Source organism: Convolutriloba macropyga, unplaced genomic scaffold, assembly GCF_964194025.1.
Source record: "Convolutriloba macropyga unplaced genomic scaffold, txConMacr16.3 SCAFFOLD_2391, whole genome shotgun sequence".
NCBI classification, from domain to species: Eukaryota; Metazoa; Xenacoelomorpha; order Acoela; family Convolutidae; genus Convolutriloba; species Convolutriloba macropyga.
In genome coordinates, this window is record NW_027451336.1 from 1995 (window position 1) to 28356 (window position 26362).

The following is a 26362-nucleotide window of genomic DNA, read 5'->3' on the forward strand; positions in this document are numbered from 1 at the left end:
TAGTTCCTACAAGTTAAACCCTTCGACTTACAAGTTCTTACAAGTTAACCCTTCGACTTACAAGTTCTTACAAGTTAACCCTTCGACTTACAAGCTCTTACAAGTTAACCCTTCGACTTACAAGTTCTTACAAGTTAACCCTTCGACTTACAAGCTCTTACAAGTTAACCCTTCGACTCACAAGTTCTTACAAGTTAACCATTCGACTTGCAAGGTCTTACAAGTTAACCTTTCGACTTACAAGTTCTTACAAGTTAACCATTCGACTTGCTAGTTCCTACAAGTTAACCCTTCGACTTACAAGTTCTTACAAGTTAACCCTTCGACTTACAAGTTCTTACAAGTTAACCCTTCGACTTACAAGCTCTTACAAGTTAACCCTTCGACTTACAAGTTCTTACAAGTTAACCATTCGGTCTCGACCCGGGTACACACACTTATATTACATATATATATACACACATTACCTGATTGCATACTCTGCACTGAGTGGCAGATGGCATCGGCCCAATCTCCTTAGGCCAGTCGCCCACCAGACACTCCTTACAGAATCTTATCCCACACCACTTGCACATGTGCGTCTGTACCATATATCCGAAAAAGGAGAACTGTTAGTTAAGTCGAATTTAATGTGTATGTTTATGATCTTTAAGATAATTTTTTTTCGTTCTTTGTATGCTGTGTTTTGTATGAATCAATAGCGTGTCGAAATTGTTTTTTGTCCCACTTTTTAAAGTATTATCGCAAGCACCCAAAAGGGAGATCCAAATGTTGCAGTTCAGTGCGATTAAGTAGATTTTTATCAAACGAGGGATAACTAATAAACCTCTGATTTTTACCTAACAGATACAAAACCAAGAAAGCAAAACCCTAACCGAAAAAAAGAGAGATTTTTGCCATCGATTAACATCTGACGCTGCTCAATTCTGAAAATCGGCTTGCATTTTTCTTCGATCTATCTAAGCTGATAAAAAAGTAAAAAAATGACAGCTCTGTACGATTTCTGGGGCCTCTGCTGTTCCTCTTTTTTTTGGAACCGTTGACAAAACAACCCAACCCGGGTCGAGGCCGAATGGTTATCTTGTAAGAATTTGCAAATTTCTGCCAGAAACACCTACAATGAATCGCCTTGCAAGTTTTTCTTCCAAACACTTTCAAGTTCTTACAAGTTAACCAATCGACTTGCAAGTTCTTGCAAGTTAACCATTCGGTTACAGGGCTCTTACAAGTTAACCATTCGACTTACAAGTTACTTACAAGTTATCCATTCGCACACATACCACACACACCAGACACACACCGGGCACGCACACACGCACACACACAAACACATACACGCACACATACACATGCACACAAACATACACTCACACACGCACGCACGCACCTTCACGCATATACGCACTAAACCGTAAATAAAAAACTGCCAGACATGAATGTAAACGGATGTTCGGAAAAAATAGAAACTGGAAAAGTGTGAATTAAATTATAAAAAAAGGTTATAAATTGAAGGACCACTAAATTATTTTGAGAAAACACTGTCATATGAATTTGAAATTTCAATGAAAGTCAATATTTTGGGAACATTTTTGAAAACGGGATCGTGAAGAAGCATTGAGATCTACAGTTTTTTCAGTGAACTGCAAAAGGGACTCTCTTGAACTGTTGAAATTCAAAAAGTAACCATTTTGTCTCCCTAGGTCAACTTCTATTATGTTATCCAAAGAGAGCAACTAACTTTCACGCGCTTTTTACGGTAAATGACTGAATGTTAAAGTGAATTAACCAATAAGAGTTGTGCTCGAGCAAGAAACTTACAAGTTAGCCTTTCGCTTTGCAAGTTCTTACAAGTTAACCCTTCGACTCACAAGTTCTTACAAGTTAACCATTCGACTTGCAAGGTCTTACAAGTTAACCTTTCGACTTACAAGTTCTTACAAGTTAACCATTCGACTTGCTAGTTCCTACAAGTTAACCCTTCGACTTACAAGTTCTTACAAGTTAACCCTTCGACTTACAAGTTCTTACAAGTTAACCCTTCGACTTACAAGCTCTTACAAGTTAACCCTTCGACTTACAAGTTCTTACAAGTTAACCATTCGGTCTCGACCCGGGTACACACACTTATATTACATATATATATACACACATTACCTGATTGCATACTCTGCACTGAGTGGCAGATGGCATCGGCCCAATCTCCTTAGGCCAGTCGCCCACCAGACACTCCTTACAGAATCTTATCCCACACCACTTGCACATGTGCGTCTGTACCATATATCCGAAAAAGGAGAACTGTTAGTTAAGTCGAATGTAATGTGTATGTTTATGATCTTTTAAGATAATTTTTTTTCGTTCTTTGTATGCTGTGTTTTGTATGAATCAATAGCGTGTCGAAATTGTTTTTTGTCCCACTTTTTAAAGTATTATCGCAAGCACCCAAAAGGGAGATCCAAATGTTGCAGTTCAGTGCGATTAAGTAGATTTTTATCAAAAGAGGGATAACTAATAAACCTCTGATTTTTACCTAACAGATACAAAACCAAGAAAGCAAAACCCTAACCGAAAAAAAGAGAGATTTTTGCCATCGATTAATATCTGACGCTGCTCAATTCTGAAAATCGGCTTGCATTTTTCTTCGATCTATCTAAGCTGATAAAAAAGTAAAAAAATGACACCTCTGTACGATTTCTGGGGCCTCTGCTGTTCCTCTTTTTTTGGAACCGTAGTTACAAATACTTCAATTGCGAAGAATTCGGACTAAATTTGTTGAAGGAAAAACGGAAAAAGTCCCGGGCCGAGGAATGAGCGGCAAAAAAATGCAAGAAATGAGCGGAATTTGATCGGACAGTTTAGCAAAATCCGCTCAAAGCCCTTACATTTTTTTGACCGGAATGAGCGGAATTTGAGCGGAAAAAAAATGCAAGTAATGAGCGGAATTTGAGCGGAATAAAAAATGCAAGAAATGAGCGGAATTTGAGCGGAAAAAAATGCAAGAAATGAGCGGAATTTGAGCGGAATAAAAAATGCAAGAAATGAGCGGAATTTGAGCGGAATAAAAAATGCAAGAAATGAGTGGAAATTGAGCGGAATAAAAAATGCAAGAAATGAGCAGAATTTGAGCGGAAAAAAATGCAAGAAATGAGAGGAATGGTCGGAATGAGCGCATTTTTGAGCGGAATTGGAGCGGAAAAAAAAGCAATAAATGAGAGGAAAGGTCGGAATGAGCGGATTTTTTAGTTGAAACACTATTTAGCCAGTTTTTGAGCGCGAAATTTGACAACGTATCAAGTACTTTTTTTGTTTACCACCTAGGTCAAAAATTCTTTTTCTATCAGACTGTACTTGGACAGTGAAACTCCTCACTAGACCCTCAGTTCATTTGAACGAGTCCTTGACTAGGTTGAAAAGCGATTTATTTTGAAACATCAAAATAGCGAGTTTTGAGCGCGAAATTTGACAACGTATCGAGTACTTTTTTGTATACTTCAGTTACCACAGAAAACCTTGCACCAAATTTTCAAGAAAGTATTAGAAAAACAAAAAAAAAATCTGATCATTGTCTTTTTATAATCTGGACAGTGGTCTGAATTTGGGCCTGATCATAGGCGCACTATAGTCTGGACAAAGATCTGGGTTTGGTCTGAAAAGCGGTCACTTTGGTCTGGAAAGTCTGATCATAGTCTGTTTATAGTCTGGACAATGGTCTGAATTTGGGTCTGATCATAAGCGCACTATAGTCTGGACAATGGTCTGGTTTCGGTCTGATCAGAGGACATTTTGGTCTGGAAAGTCTGATCAGAGATCATTTCAGTCTGGATAGTCTGATCATAGCTCAATTTGGGTCTGTTCCAATGATCTTTTTTATGCAGGAATACTAGTTTTTGATATAATATATAAGAAGAGAGATTGGATTCAAGTTGATCCACTTTAAAACCATTGCGTTTCCTGTTGTTATGATTTCAAAATTTTTAAAGATTCTTTAAACCGTTACTTTAAAATTTCGCTATTGTTGTTCATTTCAGAAACTCCTAATGTACATACACTCCCTGTTTCCGGAAGTTCAATGTTTCCGCTAAAAGTGTATGCATTTTTTGGTCATGTCAAATTCCGCTCATTTCCTGCATTTTTTATTCCGATCAAATTCCTCTCATTTCTTGCATTTCTTTTCCGCTCAAATTCCGCTCATTCCTTGCATTTTTTATTCCGCTCAAATTCCGCTCATTTCTTGCATTATTTTTTATCGATTCCGCTCATTCCGGTTATCTCTTGCATTTTTTTGAGCGGAATTTGAGCGGACTCCTCGACTTGGGGTGGTCTTTCTTTCCGGGGATGAACAAAGCAATATTCATGTACTTAAAAACAGGGATCACATCCGTTTGCTCCCTCACCTCTTTTCTGCTTTATGATTTACTAGGTACTGGCACGTGCTTTGTATCTGGGTGTTGCTTAACATACAGGGACACAAATATAATAAATCAGCAAAAAAGTGATAAACAGCAATAACAGACGTATACCCTGAATTAATACTTGCTCATTTTTATGCATATTTTATATAAAAAAACTTCCTCACTCTCTTAAAAAATTGCAGGTAAATGGATAATAAATTGCAGGTAAACTTATCTAGAATATTCGAGCAAATTGTTTTTTAATGCAACTTAACCAGAAACTAACTGCATACAATCTCAACTACCTGCAATTCTAGGTAAACTTGCCTGCAATCTACCTAAAAATTGCAGGAGTACCCTCCTAGAATTTTACCTGCGAAGAAGTTTTTTTAGGTAGATCTAACTGCAATTTGCATGTAAAAATTGCAGGTAGAATTACCTAGAAATTTTTCTGACGGTAAATTTTTCGGTGAAAATACCTGCAAATTCTATATGATTTGTAATCAAATTTACTTAGAATTTTATATGCATAGCATTTTTCTAGGCAACCATATCTGCAAGTTCCATGAAAGGTAATTTATTCATTTTACAAACCTCCAGTTTAATCAATGTCACTTTAAAATAATTAACGCATAATAGAACAAATTTCTGCCGGAATGATCCGAATTAACCCACTAGCAAAGTTTCTGCTTTGACATTTCTCTGCAAAGCAGAGTAAATTTTATTCTTCACCGATGTGGTTTGATGGTTTAAAACGATCTCTCTTTGGTCATTTGAATGTTAAGTCTCTTGCTTTGCGCTTATATTTGTGTTTTTTAGCGTATTCTGTTTCAGGTTGCATTGATTTACATTTTTCGACATAAGACACAAAAAGTTTATTGGACAAGGCCTGATTGTCTTACAATTAGTCTAACAGCTTACCGCTAGGTACCAGGAACACTCGCAATTATCCATACTCACTATTAATTCATATGACAGCTTTTTGACGATCGCAAAATGGTTGCAATAAAAATTGCTAGAGATTCCTGCGGAAGATATCTGCTCGTTTGTCGCAGTTTCCTTCATCACTCTCCCACCCTTTCTCGTTTGATAAACCAACTTTTATCGCAAACAAAAATGGGAAGTGGAGAGGAGCAAGCCTAAAATTTTTGACCGACAGCAAGAAAATTCAGGACACAGCTGATAGGGCATAAAAATTTCTAGTGAAATTTTCTACTTTTCTGATCGGACTGAGTTTGTAACTTTCTGATCGTCCATCGAAAATTGTTATCTACTCCTCAGTTACAGTTTTTGAATGTTTTTTTTTCACGTCGAAATGTGCATACCTAATATAATATTTTTGTTTTGAGTTTTCAGTAAATTCTAGGTAAATTGCATGTATCATTTTTTGCATGTAATTTTGCAGGCTTTGTTACCTGCAATTTTGCTTAGCTATAAACGTTGCAGGTAAAATTACCTAGACATTTTTAAAAGTGTATGAGGAAATTTTTTACAGGAAACATGTCAGTCTTCAACAATAAATCACAACAAATATTATATGGTGTTCTCAGCAAGATCTTTTGGTTTAAGTACTTCTTTCCTTCAATTATTTTGTGTACAGATTTCAAAAATTTCAGCACTAGATCCACCCGGCTTTCATTATTTTGTTTCTTTGTTTGAAAAAATGTTGCAATGAAAATCAACTGCAGCTCACAAGCAAATAATTCAACGAGCATCACATTTATCTGCAGTTCCGGAAATGTCAAAAAATGAAGGATAGAATTTCGATTAAAAAAGAAGGTTTCAAGAGATTTTAACAAATTCAAAATTACTTGCGAGGCAAGCTGAAGTTTCATTCATATAACTGAGTTACTCAGCAGAATGACTATTCGCGCAAAACAGAACTGCACCTTGGATGAATCTAATCCGAATGAGTTGTAGCTCAGCGTTAAATACAGATTATATGTCTCTCTTTTTAAGAAAAAAGTTCCTTACTGCAAATTGCAAGTATACTACATAAAATTAAGCCAAAATTGAGTTGACATGCTCGACATACTTCATAACAGAACATTAGTCAATGGTTCCGCAGAGAATATGGTTTCAAGATTTGACAGAAACCTGGTAGTTACAATCTCAAAAAGAAAATAAGCTATCGATTGAAGACAAAGGGTGAAAGAAAAAGATTTGAATTTGGCGAATTTAAAATTAACCCTAAAAGGTTTCCACAATTTTAAATTTTAGAAACTTTTTATTACTCCGAGAAACAAAGAAAAAAAATAAGTATTTTTCTTAAAAACAACAAAAGGATGGTTTATTTGACACGGTATTCATTTTTTACAGTTTATCTAAAATTGTTTTGAATTATTTGTCAGAAGATGCTGCTGAATTGCAATTATGATTAAGAATTTCAAAAATTGTTTCCGAATTTTGCTTTTTGCTCAAAACCTGAGAAGTTAATGTTTTTTTATACTTTTGTTGAAAGATACTCACACCTTGATAGCAGGAGAAACTGCCCAAATTTAGAACCGAAATATCAATTTAGTGAACACAAAGTTTTCTTTGACGGTTTAGACGCAATTAAATTAGTTTTCACTTTGGATTGTTATCTATCTTCATTTTAATTAAGGGCTTTTTTTCCATTTTGCTTTGACAGATTTAATGTTATTTTGATTACGATGTGGACTTTGTTTGACTTTATTTAACATGAAAATTGCATTGATGTGTTACTTTTCTGAAGTTATTGTTTCAACCCCACTTGTGGGGGGAGGAACTATATACTCAAATGGATTTTTTTGTTCAGACAATTTTGGCTGATCGATATACTCATCGTAGAGATATGTGAGTGGTGTCATTAAAATACTTGTCCAGCGTAGAATTCAAAATTAAAAAGATTTGTTTTGATTTAGTTTTTTTATCGAGGAGTTATCGCGTTTTAAAATTTCATGTGAACACGGGATATTTGGTTCACTTTTGTTCAATTTTAACGCAATTTTCGTTCGAATTAACATTTTTTCTATAAAAATTTTAATTCATAATTACCTTTCACACTACAAAATGCATCAATTTAGTGTTCCGAACAGACGAAACGCGATTAAAAAGACTAGTTCTGCTCTCATAGGCAAATTTACTATCAAAAATATTCGAATTCTATTTGAGAGCTGTTTTTTTTAGAAAAATGTTTACATTTTTTTTACATCACTAAAAGAATAGTCAGCTTACATATCCAAGTTCCATTAATGACAATCCTCATTTACAGTTCAAGGGTGCCCAATGAACAGAACATTAGCTTTCAAGGAATCGCTCCTATGTTTTTTGGCTTCGATTCTGATTGTTCGTATTTTTTAATCGAATTTTGAATTTTTTTTGAGATTTTACCAAAATTTTAAAGTCCTATGCAATAAACAAGTTGACCTAAAATGCAATAGTCTTCTTAATGAGCATTAAGTAAACCTATCTAAGGCTTTGAGTGAACAGCTAATGGCTGTTAAGACTAAAAAAACTTTTCGAGTATTTTTTTTCTGATCTTTAGCCGATATTAAACCTATTTTTGCGAAATCTATGTTAGTGTCAGTAATGACAGGACACCTCGACTTTTATACTGCAACCTAAATTAAATTGGGTAGCTGTTTTGTCTTAAGTTTTTAGTTTTTTGACTTCGATGCGACCAGTTTTCATATAAATTTATTAATTTTGGGATAGTTCTTTTCATATTTGTGTTTCCTGTGGGAATCTTATCACATTATCCTACTATTGATAGTTCTTATTGGTTCAAAAAGACGTTAAAAGAATCAGGAATAAAACTTTCACAGAAACGCTTGTGGAATAAATGGCTTTGACACTTTCTTGCCGCAATTTTCTAATGATTTTTTTTTGGTTTTGTCGGTATTTGTTATTGTTTTCGTAGTTAGAAGACTTATTCTGATGTCCTATTGATGAATGGTCAAAAACAAACAGCATGCTCTTCTCATCGAGGCATAACTTAGCGTGTTTTTTGACTTTCGTTGAAAGCTACTGATTTCATGTCGATGATACTACGGGTTTTCTCAAAGATTTCGTGGGCTTAGTGTCAGCTTGTAACTTTTTCCTATCATTGACAGGTCCCTTTCAACTCCTTACTTTTCAAAAAGAAATTTTTATTCGTTATTATGCCGTAACTGATGTTTTTTTGTGGAACAACATGCGTTTTCATAAATATATTTGTGAGTGGTCAATTTATGTTATTTTTTTCTCCTTTTTTACCACAATCGCGCAATAACAGAGCCCAATTATATTCAAATGAGGGCCAAGTGAACCTATTCAATTGTTCAGTATAATGTTATCTCAATTAGTATAGATTACATTTGAAATAAAAAGAACAATATATAGATAATAGCCAATGATTTCAATGGCTTCAATAATTTGTGTTTTCGCAGATTGTTTGCAGATTATTTGTAGTTTGCAGATATTTGGGACGGTGGAATTTATTTGGATTAAAAATTATTGATAGATTTTTGAATTTCGCTTCATTTTTTCTTTTTCTTGTTACCTAGTCTCAATAAGGAAAAGTCCCATCTGCTGTAAGACAAAAAATTTGTGCAGTTAAAGTTTTATATGATTGCATTTTGACGTTGTTTATTAGGTGCTTTTACTTTTAGATATTGAGTTTTTGCCATTAAGTTTTTAGTTTTCCTTATTTTGTTTTTTTTTTCTCGTAGTAATTTGACTGGCAGATTTTGTGAGCGCTGTAATGTTTCCTGTGGGAATCTTATCACATTATCCTAATATTGATAGTTCTTATTGGTTCAAAAAGACGTTAAAAGAATCACGAATAAAACTTTCACAGAAACGCTTGTGGATTAAATGGCTTTGACACTTTCTTCTCGCAATTTTTTAATGATTTTTTTTGGTTTTGTCGGTATTTGTTATTGTTTTCGTAGTTAGAAGACTTATTCTGATGTCCTATTGATGAATGGTCAAAAACAAACAGCATGCTCTTCTCATCGAGGCATAACTTAGCGTGTTTTTTTACTTTCGTTGAAAGCTACTGATTTCATGTCGATGATGCTACGGGTTTTCTCAAAGATTTCCTGGGCCTAGTGTCAGCTTGTAACTTTTTCCTATCATTGACAGGTCCCTTTCAACTCCTTACTTTTCAAAAAGTAAATTTTTATTCGGTATTATGCCGTAACTGATGTTTTTTTGTGGAACAACATGCGTTTTCATATATATATTTGTGAGTGGTCAATTTATGTAATTTTTTTCTCCTTTTTTACCACAATCGCGTAATAACAGAGCCCAATTATATTCAAATGAGGGCCAAGTGAACCTATTCAATTGTTCAGTACAATGTTATCTCAATTAGTATAGATTACATTTGAAATAAAAAGAACAATATATAGATAATAGCCAATGATTTCAATGGCTTCAATAATTTGTGTTTTCGCAGATTGTTTGCAGATTATTTGTAGTTTGCAGATATTTAGGACGGTGGAATTTATTTGGATTAAAAATTATTGATAGATTTTTGAATTTCGCCTCATTTTTTCTTTTTCTTGTTACCTAGTCTCAATAAGGAAAAGTCCCATCTGCTGTAAGACAAAAAATGTGTGCAGTTAAAGTTTTATATGATTGCATTTTGACGTTGTTTATTAGGTGCTTTTACTTTTAGATATTGAGTTTTTGCCATTAAGTTTTTAGTTTTCCTTATTTTGTTTTTTTTTCTCGTAGTAATTTGACTGGCAGATTTTGTGAGCGCTGTAATGAGTCATGGCATTATGTCTTTCAATTTGTAGTTTGGGGTGAAACGATTTTTTTAAAACTCAAACATCTATTTTTGGTTATCTCTTCATTTGGTCGACAATTAAGTCAAAAAAGCAGATCAGCTCGGGTCGTGACTTGGTGTGCAAACGCACATTAACGAGCCTCCTTGTTGATTTTTAAATACATAATTGCTGTTTAGATTGAGTAAACCTGGTTTCTGATAGAAAACATTAAACAGGACCAAAGAGATATGTTGGAACATACTATGCTACCTACAGACTCGCATGGGCCGTCTTGTTGTATTTCTCTAGCGTTAACATAAATATAATCAGCTCAGGAGGCAACAACTCTTCCCACCAAAAAATGAGCAAAATTAACATCAAACAAATTTCTAGCATGTGAACATGGATTCAACTAAATAGTCTCTCAGTGTTTTGAAAGTTTATCCTACCGTGTTGTTTGCTCCACAAGACCATCGACACATTCTGCAAAATTGACCACAGAATCGAAAACGCTCGATTTGTACTTTTATAATAATTGAAGCGCAAAATTGTCTTCTCGTTCACCGAACAATTTGATAAACGATGTAATTTGTGTTTTACAATAAATAAACTAATATATCAAAAAAGATTGAATTCTGTCTGCGTGCTTGAGTTATATTCAACGTGAAATTTAGATAAAGCTGTAAAACAATGTTTTGATTTGAAGCAACGGCAGCTGCAGCTCGCGTGAACACTTTTTTGAGCTGAAGGAGAATTAAGCCATATTAAATATTTATTTTCAACTCAGTCACAGCACAGCATGATTTTCAAAACATGTGGCTTGCTGGGATACAATTCCTCAAGGAACTTCCTGGAAAAAAATAGAAGAACTGTTCTTCGGCTCAGACAGCCATAAATTTTTGCAGAGGTTTAGCTGGTATTACTCTTTTCTGCAACAGTTTAAAGCTATTGACAATTTTGAAAATATTTGCAAACTAAAGTAAAACTATGTCTTAAAACTATGTCTTAATGAACGCAGTAAAGGGTGAAAAATATTGTTTTTATTTACATAGTCAAGGGCACTAATAAAGACAAGCCTAATTATTTTCATAAATGGAAGCAATTTTTTCAGAAACAAAATTGTGTCTTTCAGAAATGTTCTTAGTTCGGTATCCCTAGTCAAGAAATCTTTGGTTTTTAAGCATAAGAAATCATCGGCATCGTCGTTTTTTCTAGCCAAAAAATGACGAAAGGTCTTACGATTTTTTTTTTGTTGGCATCATCTTTTTTTCGATATTTAATATAAAAAGGATTCAAAAGCCGAACATACCGAATCTTCTAAAACAGGATATACTGAATCTCTCTTGCGTTCAACAACGACCATACCGAATCTTTTTTAAGGTTTGAAACGGACAAACCGAATGTACCGACACTTTCCTACGTCTGAAACCGAACATACCGCAGATTTCGTACAAGTGTTTTCTCAACTTGAGATCTCAAATACTGTCCCAACACAAATAAAAAAACAATGTTTGGAAATCAAAGCAGATTTTTTATATATCCAAATTGTATCCTAAACTCGAACACAAATTTTTTTTTGATCCAAATAGAGGATATTGTTTGCTTTTAAGCCGAAGCCGAGGATGATCTTTTTATTAACAGCAAAATATGAGGACAAAGTTCTAATTTGAGCGAAGTTTATTCATAAACTATATCCGTTGAGCACTGCTTTATCATGCCTAAATAAAGTCGAGAACGTTCTTTTCTTAAGTTGAGCTTCAGAGCAGGGATCTATTTGTCGCAGTTTCCGCTTTGTTTTTTTTGCTAATTTTGCCATGATTTAGATTATGACGGAAACTTACCACACAAAAGTTTGAAGTGCAATTTTTCGCTTGTTTCGCTTAATGTTTGCAAACCTTTGTAAAATTAGCAATACTTTTAAACTAATGTGGCTCACGTGCTTCAAATTCACATTTTTTTCAGCGATGCAGGGTACAAGTTCGCCTATGTAACGGGGTTATTACAAGATCGAGGGGTCGAGAAAAAAAACCCGCACGGAAAAAAACCACATAATTATAGATAGGAATTATACCCCCCCCCCCAAAAAAAAACCCTACAGAAATAAACCTCCATTTTAATATTGATTTTCGGTCGTGAATATTTAATTGGTTGTTCATATCAGGTCCGACGGGCCACTACGGCATGGCCATGACCCGCGAGACATAGTCAGATACGCTAAATGCGCATCTCTTTAACAGTCAAGTGCATGTTTACTTCCGTGGGCTTTTTCCTATCTAAAATTAAGTACGTTTTTTTTCCTTAGGTTTTTTCCAGGAACCGAAGATTCTGCTATATTAAATTCAGTAGTTAGTTTTAGCATTTCAGAGTTTGTAACTTGTTTCCCTTATAATATTGTTTTTGACTGAGGTCGGTGGCAGAGCAAATCAGCGCTGAGTCAGTCTAGAGACATTCTGATCTTTAGGATTACCAGTACTCTATTCATGTCACAATTTACAATGGTTGATTTACACTTCATTTTTGAGTAAAATTTACTTGATGAGAAATAATATGTTCAGCTTAACTCCCGCCATCAGGGTTTGCTTTATGTGCGACTTGAATTGCCGCTTGGGTACTTGTAACATTTAATTTGCGTATCAAGACGTAACCACTAAGCTATATGGGCTTTGTGGTAATAAACTAAAAATTAGCTTAAGTATAAATAGTGTGTATACTACTATAGTAATACCATTTATAACCTACAAATGTATGACATTATTTCTGCTCATCTTTTATTTTGGACACGCAATGTTTCAGATCTGAATTAAGTTTTTACGCTTGAAATTTGTTGGACTAGCGCTGAAATGCTCTGAGACGCAAGTCCGCGTTAATTAATTCACAATGCAATTTTGGGTCTTGCTAAAGTGTTCTTAGTTTGAACATGTTCTTCGATAGCTTCAACCAATCAAAGCAGTCAAACCTCAAAAAATTCGGACATATAACGCAAAATAATTTAACCAAATTTCTTGATATATATATATATATATATATATATATATATATATATATATATATTTCTTTTTCTGCAGTGTGGATTCCGAGCACCTAATCAGGAGAATTTAATTAAAGATAGGGTTGAAATAATTTATGAAGCAGGGGTAAATACAATTTTGATCAGTTGGTTTGACTATATGTCGTTTCCACTAAAATCAGGAGGACTATTTCCAACAATTACACTTTCCAAATAGTCGCTTCGTCAGTTCTGCCGTTTTTATAAGTGGTTGCTGAAATGGTCGTACCAACACCACAAGAATGACCGAGTTGACCGAACTAAACCAGTACGAAATTTGCAAGAGAATGAACTCGACCAAATAGTGCATCCGATATCGCTTGAAGTCCTTTTCTTCATATTCCTCAATGTTGATGACGGATATTTCGTCAGGTTCGCTCGCGATTCCAAATATTGTCCGGAAAACGGCTATCGGAGCCCAGAGAATTATCCAAGATATTGAGAGGATAAGAAAAGCACGAGTTAAAGTTTGGTCACGAGAAGTTGTTGAGGTTTGATTGCTGCGGTTTTTCAGAGTTTTTGCAATTGACAAGTAGAGCAGTAGGTTAGCTACCATGAAAGGTATGTTTAGAGCTCCTCTGATTATGGGCTTCAAAGTGTCTTCATGTGTGAAGAAGAAGCAATCAGAGCATGTGACAAAATAACCAATAAACTATTCGGACACGGGGGATGTCTGATTCTGAATCCACATCCAACGAAAAATTTTAAATGTTTGTGGTTTATGCCCTCACTCCTCAGCTTTGTGAATGCACATTATATTTAACCCCCCCCCCCCCCCCCCCCCACAGCTCGTGTCATTTTTATATAGTGATATAATATGTAATATGGATACTTCTCTGTTACACTTGGTGGGGGGGGGGATATCATCGGTGTCGGTGGATATCCTCTTCGATGATGAAAATTCAGCGGCTCACTTTAAAATGCTGAAAGTCTGCAGTGCCAAATGTTAAAATTATAAAACACTTCTCGGTTCTCGATAAACGTCAATAGTTCCCAGTGAATTCAAACATAGTCACGTAACCTATTCGAACAATTATACACTGTGTTCACAAAATTTAGTTGGGACTCAGTAGGGGCATAAGAAGTAGGTCGGCATGAAATTACGAGGCCAACCTATCACTGAATTTTTTCAAACAAACTTATGGAAGATGGCTGACGAATCCCACGCGAGACTACGGTTTTCTGAGAAAACTTTTCAATTGGCAGGAGTATTGAGGAGAAACATCTTTCGATATTTCTAGAGATAATTTGCGAGAAAACAACATCAGTACACAAGCTAGAACGTTAACCCTGCTGCCCATGTGCTCATCAAATTCTTGCAAGATTAGCACCAGTTGATCCTTATCTTGCAAGATGTAAATCCTTGGGACATAATTAATCAATGTTTTAATGCTCCAAAACGCCTCTTTACACAAATTAAATGCTTGTTGGTTATGTATCACAGCTCTAATATAATGGAAAACGAAATTAGGAGCTTATATTGCCTTACAAGACTACTTGTTAGAATCTTGCAAGCTTCTGAGTTCTTCGACCACTATTGAACTCATTGCTTAGAATTTCTTTGTCCCAGGGGGGTTATTTTTTTATCCCTTCTACATTCATTTCCCGTGTCCGACCTGTCCCTCTGTCAGCAACAAGTCAACAGTACGAAAAGCTGGTACCAAAAGTACCAGGGAAGTTACAATTGAATAGAAAATGAGACGATTGCGTTTCGACAGAACAGTAGCAGCTGAGGTTGCGTACTTTATCATAACGAACCGCTCCAAAGTCATTGAAACAACTATGTGATAGTGAGAGCTGTTTCCATTGCAATAAAGTCTCGTTTGAAGTCATTGCAGTTTTTAAGACTTATTGAATAAATTAAAATGAAAAATTGGGGTTTCAAAATGATTAGTTTTTGATGAAAATTGAATTATTTTTCGGCTGATTGGGGCATAGTATCGAACAGCAGCAGCCATGTATTCCATTTTGTATGAAAACTGGCCCAAATTTTAAATTAATTTTTATTTTTGAACGGAAACTACTTTTGAAGTAGTTATTCTGGTTCGGATATCCGATGTTTCATAATAGAGGTTTCATAAACATGACTTTTAAAATAGGCGCTCAATTATTAAAGATTAACGGTAAAAATTAAGCCATATTTGTATGCTAAATGAATTCTAAAATAAACTCTTAAATATATAAACTCAACGCAAGTTTTCTTATCTAATCTCAACGCCCCGTTTTGCTTTCTTTTATTTCCAACTAATTAACCGTTGATCTCACACAACAACGTACACCAAGAGCATTTTAAAAAAAACGCAACAGTATCAAACAATACTACACTCTGAGTTTAAATCAGTTCTTTATTAACGAGTTTTTACGCTTTTAGCATTGTTAAATATCTATTAGACGATCTTTACTGTCAACTTCTTGGCAGATCTTTCCCAAATCCTCCCAGAGAACTGTCTGTTTTCGTAATTGCTGCTTACAAATTGCCCGTCAAATTTCTCTGAGTTGAAGATCAGGTTTAATTGATGATCATTCAAGCACCTCCCGCCCTTTTCTAAAACGAAATTGATGAAAATTTTGGTTCACGCAAAAGAACATCATATTGTTTCAAAACAAGTTCCAGAAAAAAATATCTTTTCTTCGTCACTTATCAAAATTTCCAGTTAAGCCAGAGCCGTTAGCTTGTTGGATTGTCTAAAAATACTCTTCGCCATCTGATTTTATTGTATCCAAACACATAGGTGATCGCTCAAATGAACTGTTTTTTTTTGTAATAATGTCAAAAAATCTTGTTCCAATTCTTCGCATGCATGCATGGTGTGTACTCGATTTTAGGCTCGATTGCTTCTAGTTTGTCTGCAGGAAAATTTATCAAATTGGATCGCAACAACGTGGCAAAAAGCAAAAGAACTAAGCATAACCATCTTTCCTCTGTAAGCGCAGAAAAAGAGAATGAAAAAATTCAAAGTTCAAGTTTTTTTCACGCTTTAGCGTGGATCAAATATTCTGAACAAAAATAACACTTAAATGGCACAAATTGTGCTGCAGATGCTTTCTGGTACTAAAGTGTGTGTTTAAAACATACTCTTCCAGTTCAAAACTCATTAGAATAAAACGTTTTTGGAAAAATCCTCCATAGCAGAAATATATATCAAAATTTCTAGGATGCAATGAGAAAGCACAGATTGATTCAAAACATTCTTTTTTTGTTTTCTAAATCTAAAGGTATTAATAATTACACCACCCACTATGCAGATATTACTTTAAACATAAATAAAAAAATTATAAGTTGTAACATTTTCCTTATAAATATAAACTGATCAGAACAGTTCACGCTCCAGCAAACAAAACTATATGGGACATCAGAACTTTTAAAACCAATGAGACGATTTTCCAAAACGTTTTTTTTCGGCGTTTGATGCGGAGATACACAAAATTTTGTTGACAAAACTTCCAATTATTTAAAAGTCAAAAAAACTCGCAATTCTAGTTTTTACAAAAATTAGATATTCAAATTTCAAAGAATTGCGAGGTCGAAAAACAATGTTTATATCTGTTTACACTTGTAAAACACACTATCAGCTGGTTTACCGGTTTTTCCCTGTCCATTATTCAAAAGCTGCTGAGGTGTACTTTTTAATTATAATAAAGCCAGAATTTACTTTTAATGCTCAACAAAAACTTAGAACTCTTTATACGCTATAGTGTCCGAGAATAAATTTTCCCCCTGAATTGGCGGCACTTTTTGCACTGTACGAAAGATTTTTCTCATCAAATGTTTGCTTTTTATGTCACTTTCAAATTTGGATTTTTTCAAGTAAAGACACTAGAGAACTTTAATTTTGAAAAACGAAATCAACATATCCTGCCGAACCATAATGAGCTGCTCTAAACTTTAGACTGAGTTTTTCCCAACGTAATTGGGCTTAAGTTGGCAAACACGGAACGTAATACCAAAATATTTGAAGTGAAGCACGTACTTTTGCATTTTTTAATTATTACAGTTTTCAAAAATTGGTTGAAGCAATCGTGCCCCAATATCTACTATTGGTTGATTTTTACTTGTAATTTATTGACCATCTTTGGATTTTTTGAGTAGCTGGGAAATACAAAACAGTTGAAAGTTTTGATGAATTGTCTAGTCAGAGCAAGCTAATTAAAAAAAACAATCAAGAGTAGATTCAACTCCCCAAAGCTTGACGAATGATTGAATCTTTCAAGATCAGTTGAACCAAAAATGTGTGTAGGTTTAAGATTTGGTAGCCTGAGTGCAATTTTGGAAAAGTTTATTTTGTGTTGTAATATTTATTGTATTTCTGAGATGAATTGTTTAATTGTGTTGACTTTGAGAAGAAATCATCTAAAGGCATGGCACAGAACTGCGGCAAAAGACGAAAAAAGTGCGCAATTCTGTTCAATGTTGGCAATGAATAGGATTTTTCCCCTTTCTTGTCTTTCTTTTTTCCCCTATTTTATCAGTTTTAGGTATGAAAAGCTCCTACATCTCTAAAATTGTTGTCTACGCGGCGCAATAATAACCTCCTATAATTCTTCAAAGACTTCAAAAACTCGTCGTAGATCATTGGCCCCGCTTTATATGTCTTCTCGGACCATTCAAATAGAAAACAAGTTTTTTGAAAGCCAGGTGACAAAAATGTATCAAAACAGCGTTTTAGCAAATCAACTGCACAATTCTCTTAGTCAAATGATCTGCAAAAGTTCTTTAATGGATCGAAAAGCTGGAAACCATATGGAACTAACAAAACTCTAAGAGGTATCTCGAAACAAAGTTCAAATGATTTATAATGGCAAACAAGTCAATGCACTTCAGAATATTTATGACACCTTTAACAATAATTTTGCATCCGTTTTTATTCAAGACCAAAATGGTACAAGAAGCGCCAAAAACTTCCAATAACTTTATTTGCTACGATATCAAATTTTTTGCAGAGGAAGATTTGGAGCAGATTTCTACATCCAAGTCAGGTTTGTATTTCATTAACAAGATATCCCCTGGTTTCCTCAAAATGGCTGATAAATTTCTAGAAAACAATTTTTTTCATTCTTAATTGATCCATAAACACGTGCCAGTTTCCAGTCGTATGGGAAAAGTTTCATATGAAAAAAAGTTCATGTAAGTTTAGAGGTCCCCTTTATGGCAGCTACAGGTCCAAAGAGTCAGCCACGCCTCGATATGTAAATTGACCAAGACACAACAGAATCAATTGCACAAAGATGACCAGATACTGGGAAATACCAAAACACGTATTGATCACTTGAAACACGAATGTTTGCAATTTATAAGTTTTGATGAAAAGACAAAACGCAAAGGGGTAGCCTACACCTGTTATGTTAATTTATTCTTCTTTGAAGCAGTTGTTTCATTTATATAATTCTCAACACCAAGCCAAAATTATTTTCCCATACTGACTTCTCAGAGTTTTAAAAAAAGGACCAAAATGCGAAATTTGGAGACGCTTTCCAAATGTTTGCCTAGTTTTTAAAAGCCTTCTCAGATTTTTAAATTTTAGAATATCATTTGATCAACGAGAAACTACTTGTACTTTTTCTATACTAGTACTTTACCCTTATTGTTGTTTCTCCATTTGAGGTTAAATTTAAAATTTTTTTGATATTGACGATGTAGACCATCCGATGTATATGTTTTTTATATACTATGATTGTCTGGAGAAAAAAAAATTCCGTCTGAAAGGTTCTGGACATATCGAATTTGAGGTCGCGACCTACCATAGGGTCGACGCAATCAGTTTTTGCTTAATTATCTCAATGGATAACTGACAGCCGGGTTGCCATCATAGAAGATTGAAGATACAAAGTCATATATGAGTTGTACAAAATCCGGTAGTCTTTAAAAAGCATCATACAAAAACTGAGGTTTTCGTGACATCAGGCGTGAGGCTTGTAAGATTAACAGGAAGGATCAAAATAGGTAACGACTTAAGGAACCTAATTCTTCGGGAAGAATTTAGCTTTTGGCTTTCGGACCAACAGTGTTTTCCGAAAAAAAAAACGATAATCAAATGAAATGAAATATTTCAACATTCAACAGAACTAAAACTGAACTTATTGTTTTTTTTTCACAGAATGGTCAATTGAACATCAAATTAAAGAGTTTCCCTATAATACCAATATCATAAATCCAAAGGTAAAATGTTATTATCTGGGCTTAATCATTATAAAGAAAATTTAAATTTGATGCAGAATTAAACAAAATGTTGACAAAATTGGCAACTGCCATTAGATCAATCTACTTAGTGAGACAATTAATACCGTTAATAGCAAGAATTGTAAATATTAATTGGATTGCTTTGCAATATTTCAATTTGAAAGCTATTTTCCTCAATTTTTTCCACTTCAACACTTCAGAGATTATATGGACAAGTTTTTCTTGCTCAGCTATTCAATGAGAGAATTTAATTTTTTATCGGTATGTTTTATTTAATTAAGCACTACAATGAAAGCAGTCAAATATCCAAAATAACCCTTCTAAATCTTGGGAAATTTGAGATGAAAGAAAAATCCCCAATTCTCCTGGTTTTTCCGCGAAAAAGGTACCAACCTAAATAGAGAGACCAATCATGGATCAGAAATATTTCCAGACAGTGGAATAACTTACCGATCGATATCCGGAAAGAAAAGAAAACAATTTAAAAATTTAATGAGCATTTAAATAGTTAAACGATCAAATAACATGAACGTGTACCATTGGTTAGAAGAAATAAAGGTTATAGAACTTATCTTATTTCTACTATTAGTATATTTGTTAAGCAAACAGCATAAGCGAATAACACCCATTGGGACTAAAATTAAATTAGTTACCAAATTTTAGACCAGTACTTTTAATGCGATTGCAGTTGGCTATCTGGAATTTGAATGGCAGAGAAACAGCTCCCTATTATAGGCGTTGAGTAGAGAAAGCCAAGGTAGAGCTGTTTCAGAAAATAAGCATACTCGTAGTACAAGTCCAACAACCACACATACTCTTCTTCTATCTTGAACACAAACTCTGGCAACCTATCATTTAAATTGAATATTAGTAAATTATTAACCTCAGCGCAGAAATGTATTGCAGCCACGACTCATTGCGACCCATGACAGATGTTGGAAACCCAACATGGGTCAAGCGTCCCAAGCTGATGGTCTGGACCAATTTTTACGATCGCACCATTTGTCTGGCCAATACCAAATGTCGATGATGCTTCTTGCCAATAACAATATGATGATTCTTAATTGAAGAACCATTTAAAATTGCTGATTCTGATCAATTCTCAATTAACTCTAACGGAAACAGTATTTGGTTATTGATGATGAAAATAATGCCCACAAAAGAATTATAAAAATTGTTATCAGAAAAATTTGAGAATATTTTTGATGAATAAAAAAAGACATGACAATTGTTTTATATGTAAAAAACGAGTTGTATTGTAAAAATTGCTATCGCAAGTTGTTCAAGTTTGCACTGAAAATTTTCACATCTTCATGTGGCTGCCTGTTTTTATATCGAGCCTATTTTTGCCGTCAATTTTGTTGCAAAATTGTGATGCAGCAAAATTCTACAAAATTCTGTTCTTACCTTATATAAATCAACGGGTCAGAGGTAGATGGCAATTTGTTGTAAAGCTTTAATTTCAATGTGGTTTGATGATCAAATAAAATCTTGTGAAATCTCTCTAATAGAGAACCACTGACTATCTTAATAGTGTTACTAAAATTTTTTCTTCAGTTTATGCCGTGTTCTCTTGACAATGATCGTGTTTTCTTAAGCTATATCGAGTATTCTTAAGCTATATTGCAAGTATCTTGTTTCAATGCAATTTTAATCATTAGGTTTAGATCTTAGAAATCTCCCAGTGCAGAAGACGAAAATACAGAATGTGTATTCTTCGCCAATCAGAGACTGAGAAGACTCTATTCTCTTTTATATAGCTCTAGAAATTAGTCTGACTTTAGTCAGTCTAATTGATAGTTGCACTATGTGTATACCATTGACTTTGGTGTTGTATATTGTTACCAGCGTTATAATTGAAGTTTATCCTCAGTGTTTTACAGAGTCGGTTTGACAAAGTTGCGCAGAAAAAAGTAGCCATAACTCTGTATCCCTCAAGGCTGCAAAAAGAGCACACTTTGGGTATGCCGTACCAGCGACACTGATTGTGACAATTTAAAGATATAATTAACAATTTTTATATATGTAGGATAAGCGCCGGGAGGAAATTTTTTTTAAAACGCTAAAATCATGAACAATGTCTACCAAATGTTTCATAATTATAGCATTATAACTATTGCAAACCTACCATGTTAAAGCATGCGTGCAAAAAATTAAAACTGACTTCAAAACTGCCATAATAAATTAAATGGTAGTCAAAATGATTTATATGACCATGTCGATCAAGTTTGGTTAGGTAGAATCAAATCAAGTCGCATGGGCCACTAAGGCATGGCTAATGGGCCATGCCTAATCAAATCCAAAATCCCGCCCTTTTATTGTGATTGGTTTTAGGTTTATCCTTCATTAAGTGATCTGATTGGGTCGGAAGTTGGTCGGTTGAAAAACTGAATAAATGTTCGAATCTCTTATATTCGGTGCAGATATGCGATGGTATTGTTGTTTGTCACATATCTGCGCCGACTGTAGGAGAGTCAAACATTTATTCAATTTTCACCCGAAAAATTTCCGATCCAATCAGATTTGATTATTTATATTGACAAGACAACTAACGTGAGCAAATATTTTAAACAAACAGTAAATTGCAGACCATGGCCATGCCTTAGCGGCCAATGCGACTTGATTTGATTTTACCTTAACCAAACTAAATAAGCTTGGTCATGTAAATCATTTCGGCTACTATTAATTTATAATAGAGCACTTTTTGCAGTTCGGGCACTTTTGAAATCAGTTTGAATTTTTGCACGCATGCTATAACATTGTAGGCACCAGTTTTGTTGCACGTCCCCCTATTGCAGCTTTTTAGAATTAAATAGAAAAGAAAACTTGCAAATTTTCAGATCCAGTGAGAAAGGCATCGTCATAAGCCTCGATTGATAGTTCCGCCCTGTGTGCAACTTCCAGCACCTTCAACACTGCTCCCACACAGCCAACGAATACAAAATCCACTATAGTCTGGACAGTGACCAAGAAGAAATCGATTGATCTCAATTTTGGAACATTGACAATAGCAAACAGGCAGTAGAGATTCACAAGAGCACAGACAATTGAGTTTACTATCTATAACAATAGAAATATACCCTTGGGGAACACCATAGAAGAATTTTAGTAAACATAAAAAATCAAATAAGACTCTATCATATATTAATCAAACTAAAACTGTTAACAAAATCAACAGTACTATAAAAGGGTTTGTTAAACCTTTCAGCCAATGAACTCTAGGAAAGTTAAAAAAAAGAAAATGAAAACAATTTTTTTGATTGTTTGTAGTCATCGTGGGAAATATGATTTTTGTGTGTTTTGTAGTTACCCTAGTGGTCGATGAATAAAAACACTTAGATGAACACTTTGAAAACACTCAAAAATATAGCTAAATACTTTCAATACCACACAAATGTCATAACTTGCTATCAGTTGTTTTAAGAAATATTTTTCTGATACGAATTTATATAATAATCTTTCGTTCCTGCGTAATCGCAGCGGAACAGCATTAGGCTACAGCGGCCTGTTTTCAGCAGCCCTTTTCCTTATTATTCCCCACATTTCAAACTGTTCTTTTTATGAGCATCATTGCTCTTTTTTTGGTGACGATGGCCACTTTTTTGCGGCTGAAACTTTCACGTGGTACCATCATTGCAGCCAACATTGGTCAGGCTATGGTCAACCTGAAGCTACGGTTAAGCAAGAGCTCATCCTTACACAGACAGCTTCACGGAGGCAGTGGATTGAACTCTTAATCATTGGCGTGGGAATCACACACCTTACCTCTCGGCTATCACGCCACCCATTATATAGCTCTCATATTCAACAATCGACTGAAGAGAAAGCATCAAAACTTTCAAACTTTAAAATTTTGCTGCTACAAACTTTAACAAATTAATATTATTCTATAACATTAATCTCAAGCAGCTTTATATATAATATTTTAATTATTTGAATGCCATAGCAACATCTAATGATAGCAAAAAAATTTTGCTTCTGGCATTTTTGTTTGTGGTTTCACCAGATTATTTAAAAGGAAATGTCAACATTCGCAAATTCCGATTGCATAATTTATTAATATGAAGCTACGGTTAAGCAAGAGCTCATCCTTACACAGACAGCTTCACGGAGGCAGTGGATTGAACTCTTAATCATTGGCGTGGGAATCACACACATTACCTCTCGGCCATCAGACAGTTTAATTATTTTGATTAATCGAAATAGATAGCTGTAGCATATAAAGAACTATCTAATGAGTTAATAATTAGCTCTTTTGGGGAAAATTTTTCAGTACACTATCAAAAATAACTCATAGAAACAACTTTTAACCTAAAAACAGTTTGCACAGTGCTTTCAGGTTTATTGCATATTTTGGAAAATAGAGAAAAAGTCGATATAAACTGATGCAACTAATTTCAGCTTGCAAATTGAAAAGGCCAGGGGGTTTTTTGTAAATCCCCTAATATGAATACGTAGCCGCGTCGCGGTGTGGCAATGAAATTTCGTAAAAAATGCGGTGAAAGGCTGTGAAAATAAATAACTTTCACAGCGCATTTCTGACATCTTTTCTGAATCGCGGTAAATTAATTACTTTCACCGCATTCAACGGAATTCTTACAAAAAGATACTTCCGTACACGGGATTGAAATTTACATCTCTGCATTTCTATAACTTCTTATTCCACTGCACCGTTTGTCACTTACTTCTTTGAGATTTCTTCTGAATTTAAATCAGATTCAATAAACGTTGGAAAACAGATGTGGCGAATTTTTGTAACAAATGCGGTGAAATGTGATGAATATTTTTTACCTAATTCACCGCATTTTTTACAATAATTTGTCAAAAAAGTTGATACGGTGAATTTTTGTAAGAAATGCAGTGAAATGCGGTGAATAACTTTTTTTTCACTCATTCACCGCAATCTCCGCATTTCTTACAAAATTCACCGCATTTCAAAGAAAATTTACCCAAAAACCTTTACCCGGATAGAACGATGTCGCGAGAAATTTGACATGACATAGTACGTTTCTTCCTTCAAAAGTGCCGTACTTTATTATGTTGTCTAATGAGGAGCAATTACTATGAAATTGAAACAGTACTGGATTCGAATTAACATCTCTTAAAAGCCTAGTCTGCCACCCATTCCACCCACCAACTTCTCACCCATTCACACCAAATTCTCTTAAGATCCTGAACTTGGGCATCTGTTATAGCCCATTTTCATATTCTAACGTGTTCCGCAAGGCTTCATCTCCCTCGCCAAGTATGCATTGGGCAAGGAAAACCTCTTTTTAAGCTATGTCAAGCTTATAATATGGACAATATTCACCAAGTTGTTCTCTCTCGACCTTTTAAAATACTGCGGCCTGGCCGTTTTTTTTCAAAATTTTTCAATCGAAGGAAGGCTTTAAAAGAGTTGCGGTGATCAATATCAACTGAAAATATTGAAAAATCTGAAAAAGTAACCATCTTGGCGTGGGGCGATTATTACCATGCAAGATAAACGATAATCTTGCTTGAATGTACTTATGTAAGCGAAATTTGAACCAGATTGGGATTAAGGCAATTTCGAGGTAAACGTCCTTTTTATTAAAAAATTTCTGATACTCACAAATGTGTCAATTCGACCCTGGACGACTTACCTCGACGATGGAGAGGTATATTTGGAGAACATACATATCTACAAGCAACTCATAGTTTGCAAAGTCAACATCGGGAATCCCGTAGAACATAAACATCTTCCTGATGAATATAAAAGCTGATTTTTCCAGCACCTTAAAATCTTCAAAGAGCAAAATTTCAATGTCATATACAAAAATGTAGGACTTTTGATGCAGTTATTTCAGTGTTATCATTAACGCACTTATTTAGATTTCAATTTTAGCAAAAATGTTGAATTATTTTTTGTCAATTGATTAATACTTATAATGTCGTTTTAAATATAGAAATACATTTGATTTAAGTTAAAAGTTTAGCAATGGCTCAGTTGAAAATATAAAAGCAAAATTGCAACAATATCTTTGATTATCCAGGACGTTTTTATAGCGTTTGAAATGCAAAAATTAAAACATTTCCTGCTTAAGAAGTATGAACCACGCGGAACGCTTTTTTAAATTAATAACCTGTGCAGATAATACACTATCACTGTGAATCATGTCACTAGTATCATTGCGTTGCAAACGGTACTTTTAATCAAGTAAATTAACTCCAAAATGACAGTGTAGTTCAGGTGTATGCTATAAATTTAGAGTTGTAAGAATTTGGAGAATGGTGACAGAAAGTAAAGCCAATTCAGATTTGCTTCAGAGTCATAGACATTTGTCACATTTATCCACGATGCAAGTTTTTGAGCAAGCCTAGAAAAGTGTTGATTTTGTCAATTTTGTTCATGCTCACTGTCAATGCTGTCAAAAACCATCAATGTTGACCACTTTCATGGCATTTAATTTCCACCGCAGTCATCAAAGTATCATTTAGACCAATGTAAAAAAATTACCAAATTGGTCATTAAGTTCTGAAAATCACCGGTAATAATAAATGCGGAAAAAGGAGCAGTTTTGCATAACTACCCATAGGGCAGCTTAAAACAGTAAAATCTCTGAATTTGTTCGCTTGTAATTGCAGAAAAACTCTAGCAAAAAAATTCTAGGCTAGTTGAAGAACGAGATGCTCATATTCGAAAAACGAGATGCTCATATTTGTACCTGATGTTTATGTTGTCCATCAGCAGTTTATCGTAATGATGCGTCCTAAAATATTTTAATACCGCTGATTTTAGACAGCTACTTAGACGAAACCATTGCGCTGGGATAGTAAACGGATGCAAAAAAGGACAAAAATAAATAGAGATGTAAATGTGATCAAACGCAAAAAGTGTCTTTAATTTGTAATTTATGTTCACACAAAACACAATACATTATCTTAATGCATGAACAAAACAAATATTTTAGATTTTAGTTACGCCAAAAATTTGTCATAATGTGAGCAGGAGTGGTTTCGCAGTCTTCGAATTTACTAATTTCAAAATGTACTATTATGTTTTTATAGA

The 26362-nt window shown here is 34.4% G+C and overlaps 1 protein-coding gene and 1 long non-coding RNA gene across 2 annotated transcripts; both read right to left on the reverse strand.

The window, feature by feature from the left end:
• Positions 1 to 462: 462 nt before the first annotated feature.
• On the reverse strand, positions 463 to 10765 carry LOC142356584 (uncharacterized; the record flags this gene model as incomplete). Its single annotated transcript, XM_075408450.1, has 3 exons — positions 10558 to 10765; positions 2155 to 2268; positions 463 to 581 (listed from the first exon to the last, which is right to left on the reverse strand). Coding segments are annotated over exons 1-3 (266 nt in total), but the record flags the coding sequence as incomplete, so codon positions are not given.
• A 2449-nt stretch (positions 10766 to 13214) lies between these two features.
• On the reverse strand, positions 13215 to 14856 carry LOC142356585 (uncharacterized). The gene is made up of 2 exons (XR_012761446.1): positions 14771 to 14856; positions 13215 to 13806 (listed from the first exon to the last, which is right to left on the reverse strand). It is a non-coding gene; the product is annotated as an uncharacterized LOC142356585 (long non-coding RNA).
• Positions 14857 to 26362: the final 11506 nt, after the last annotated feature.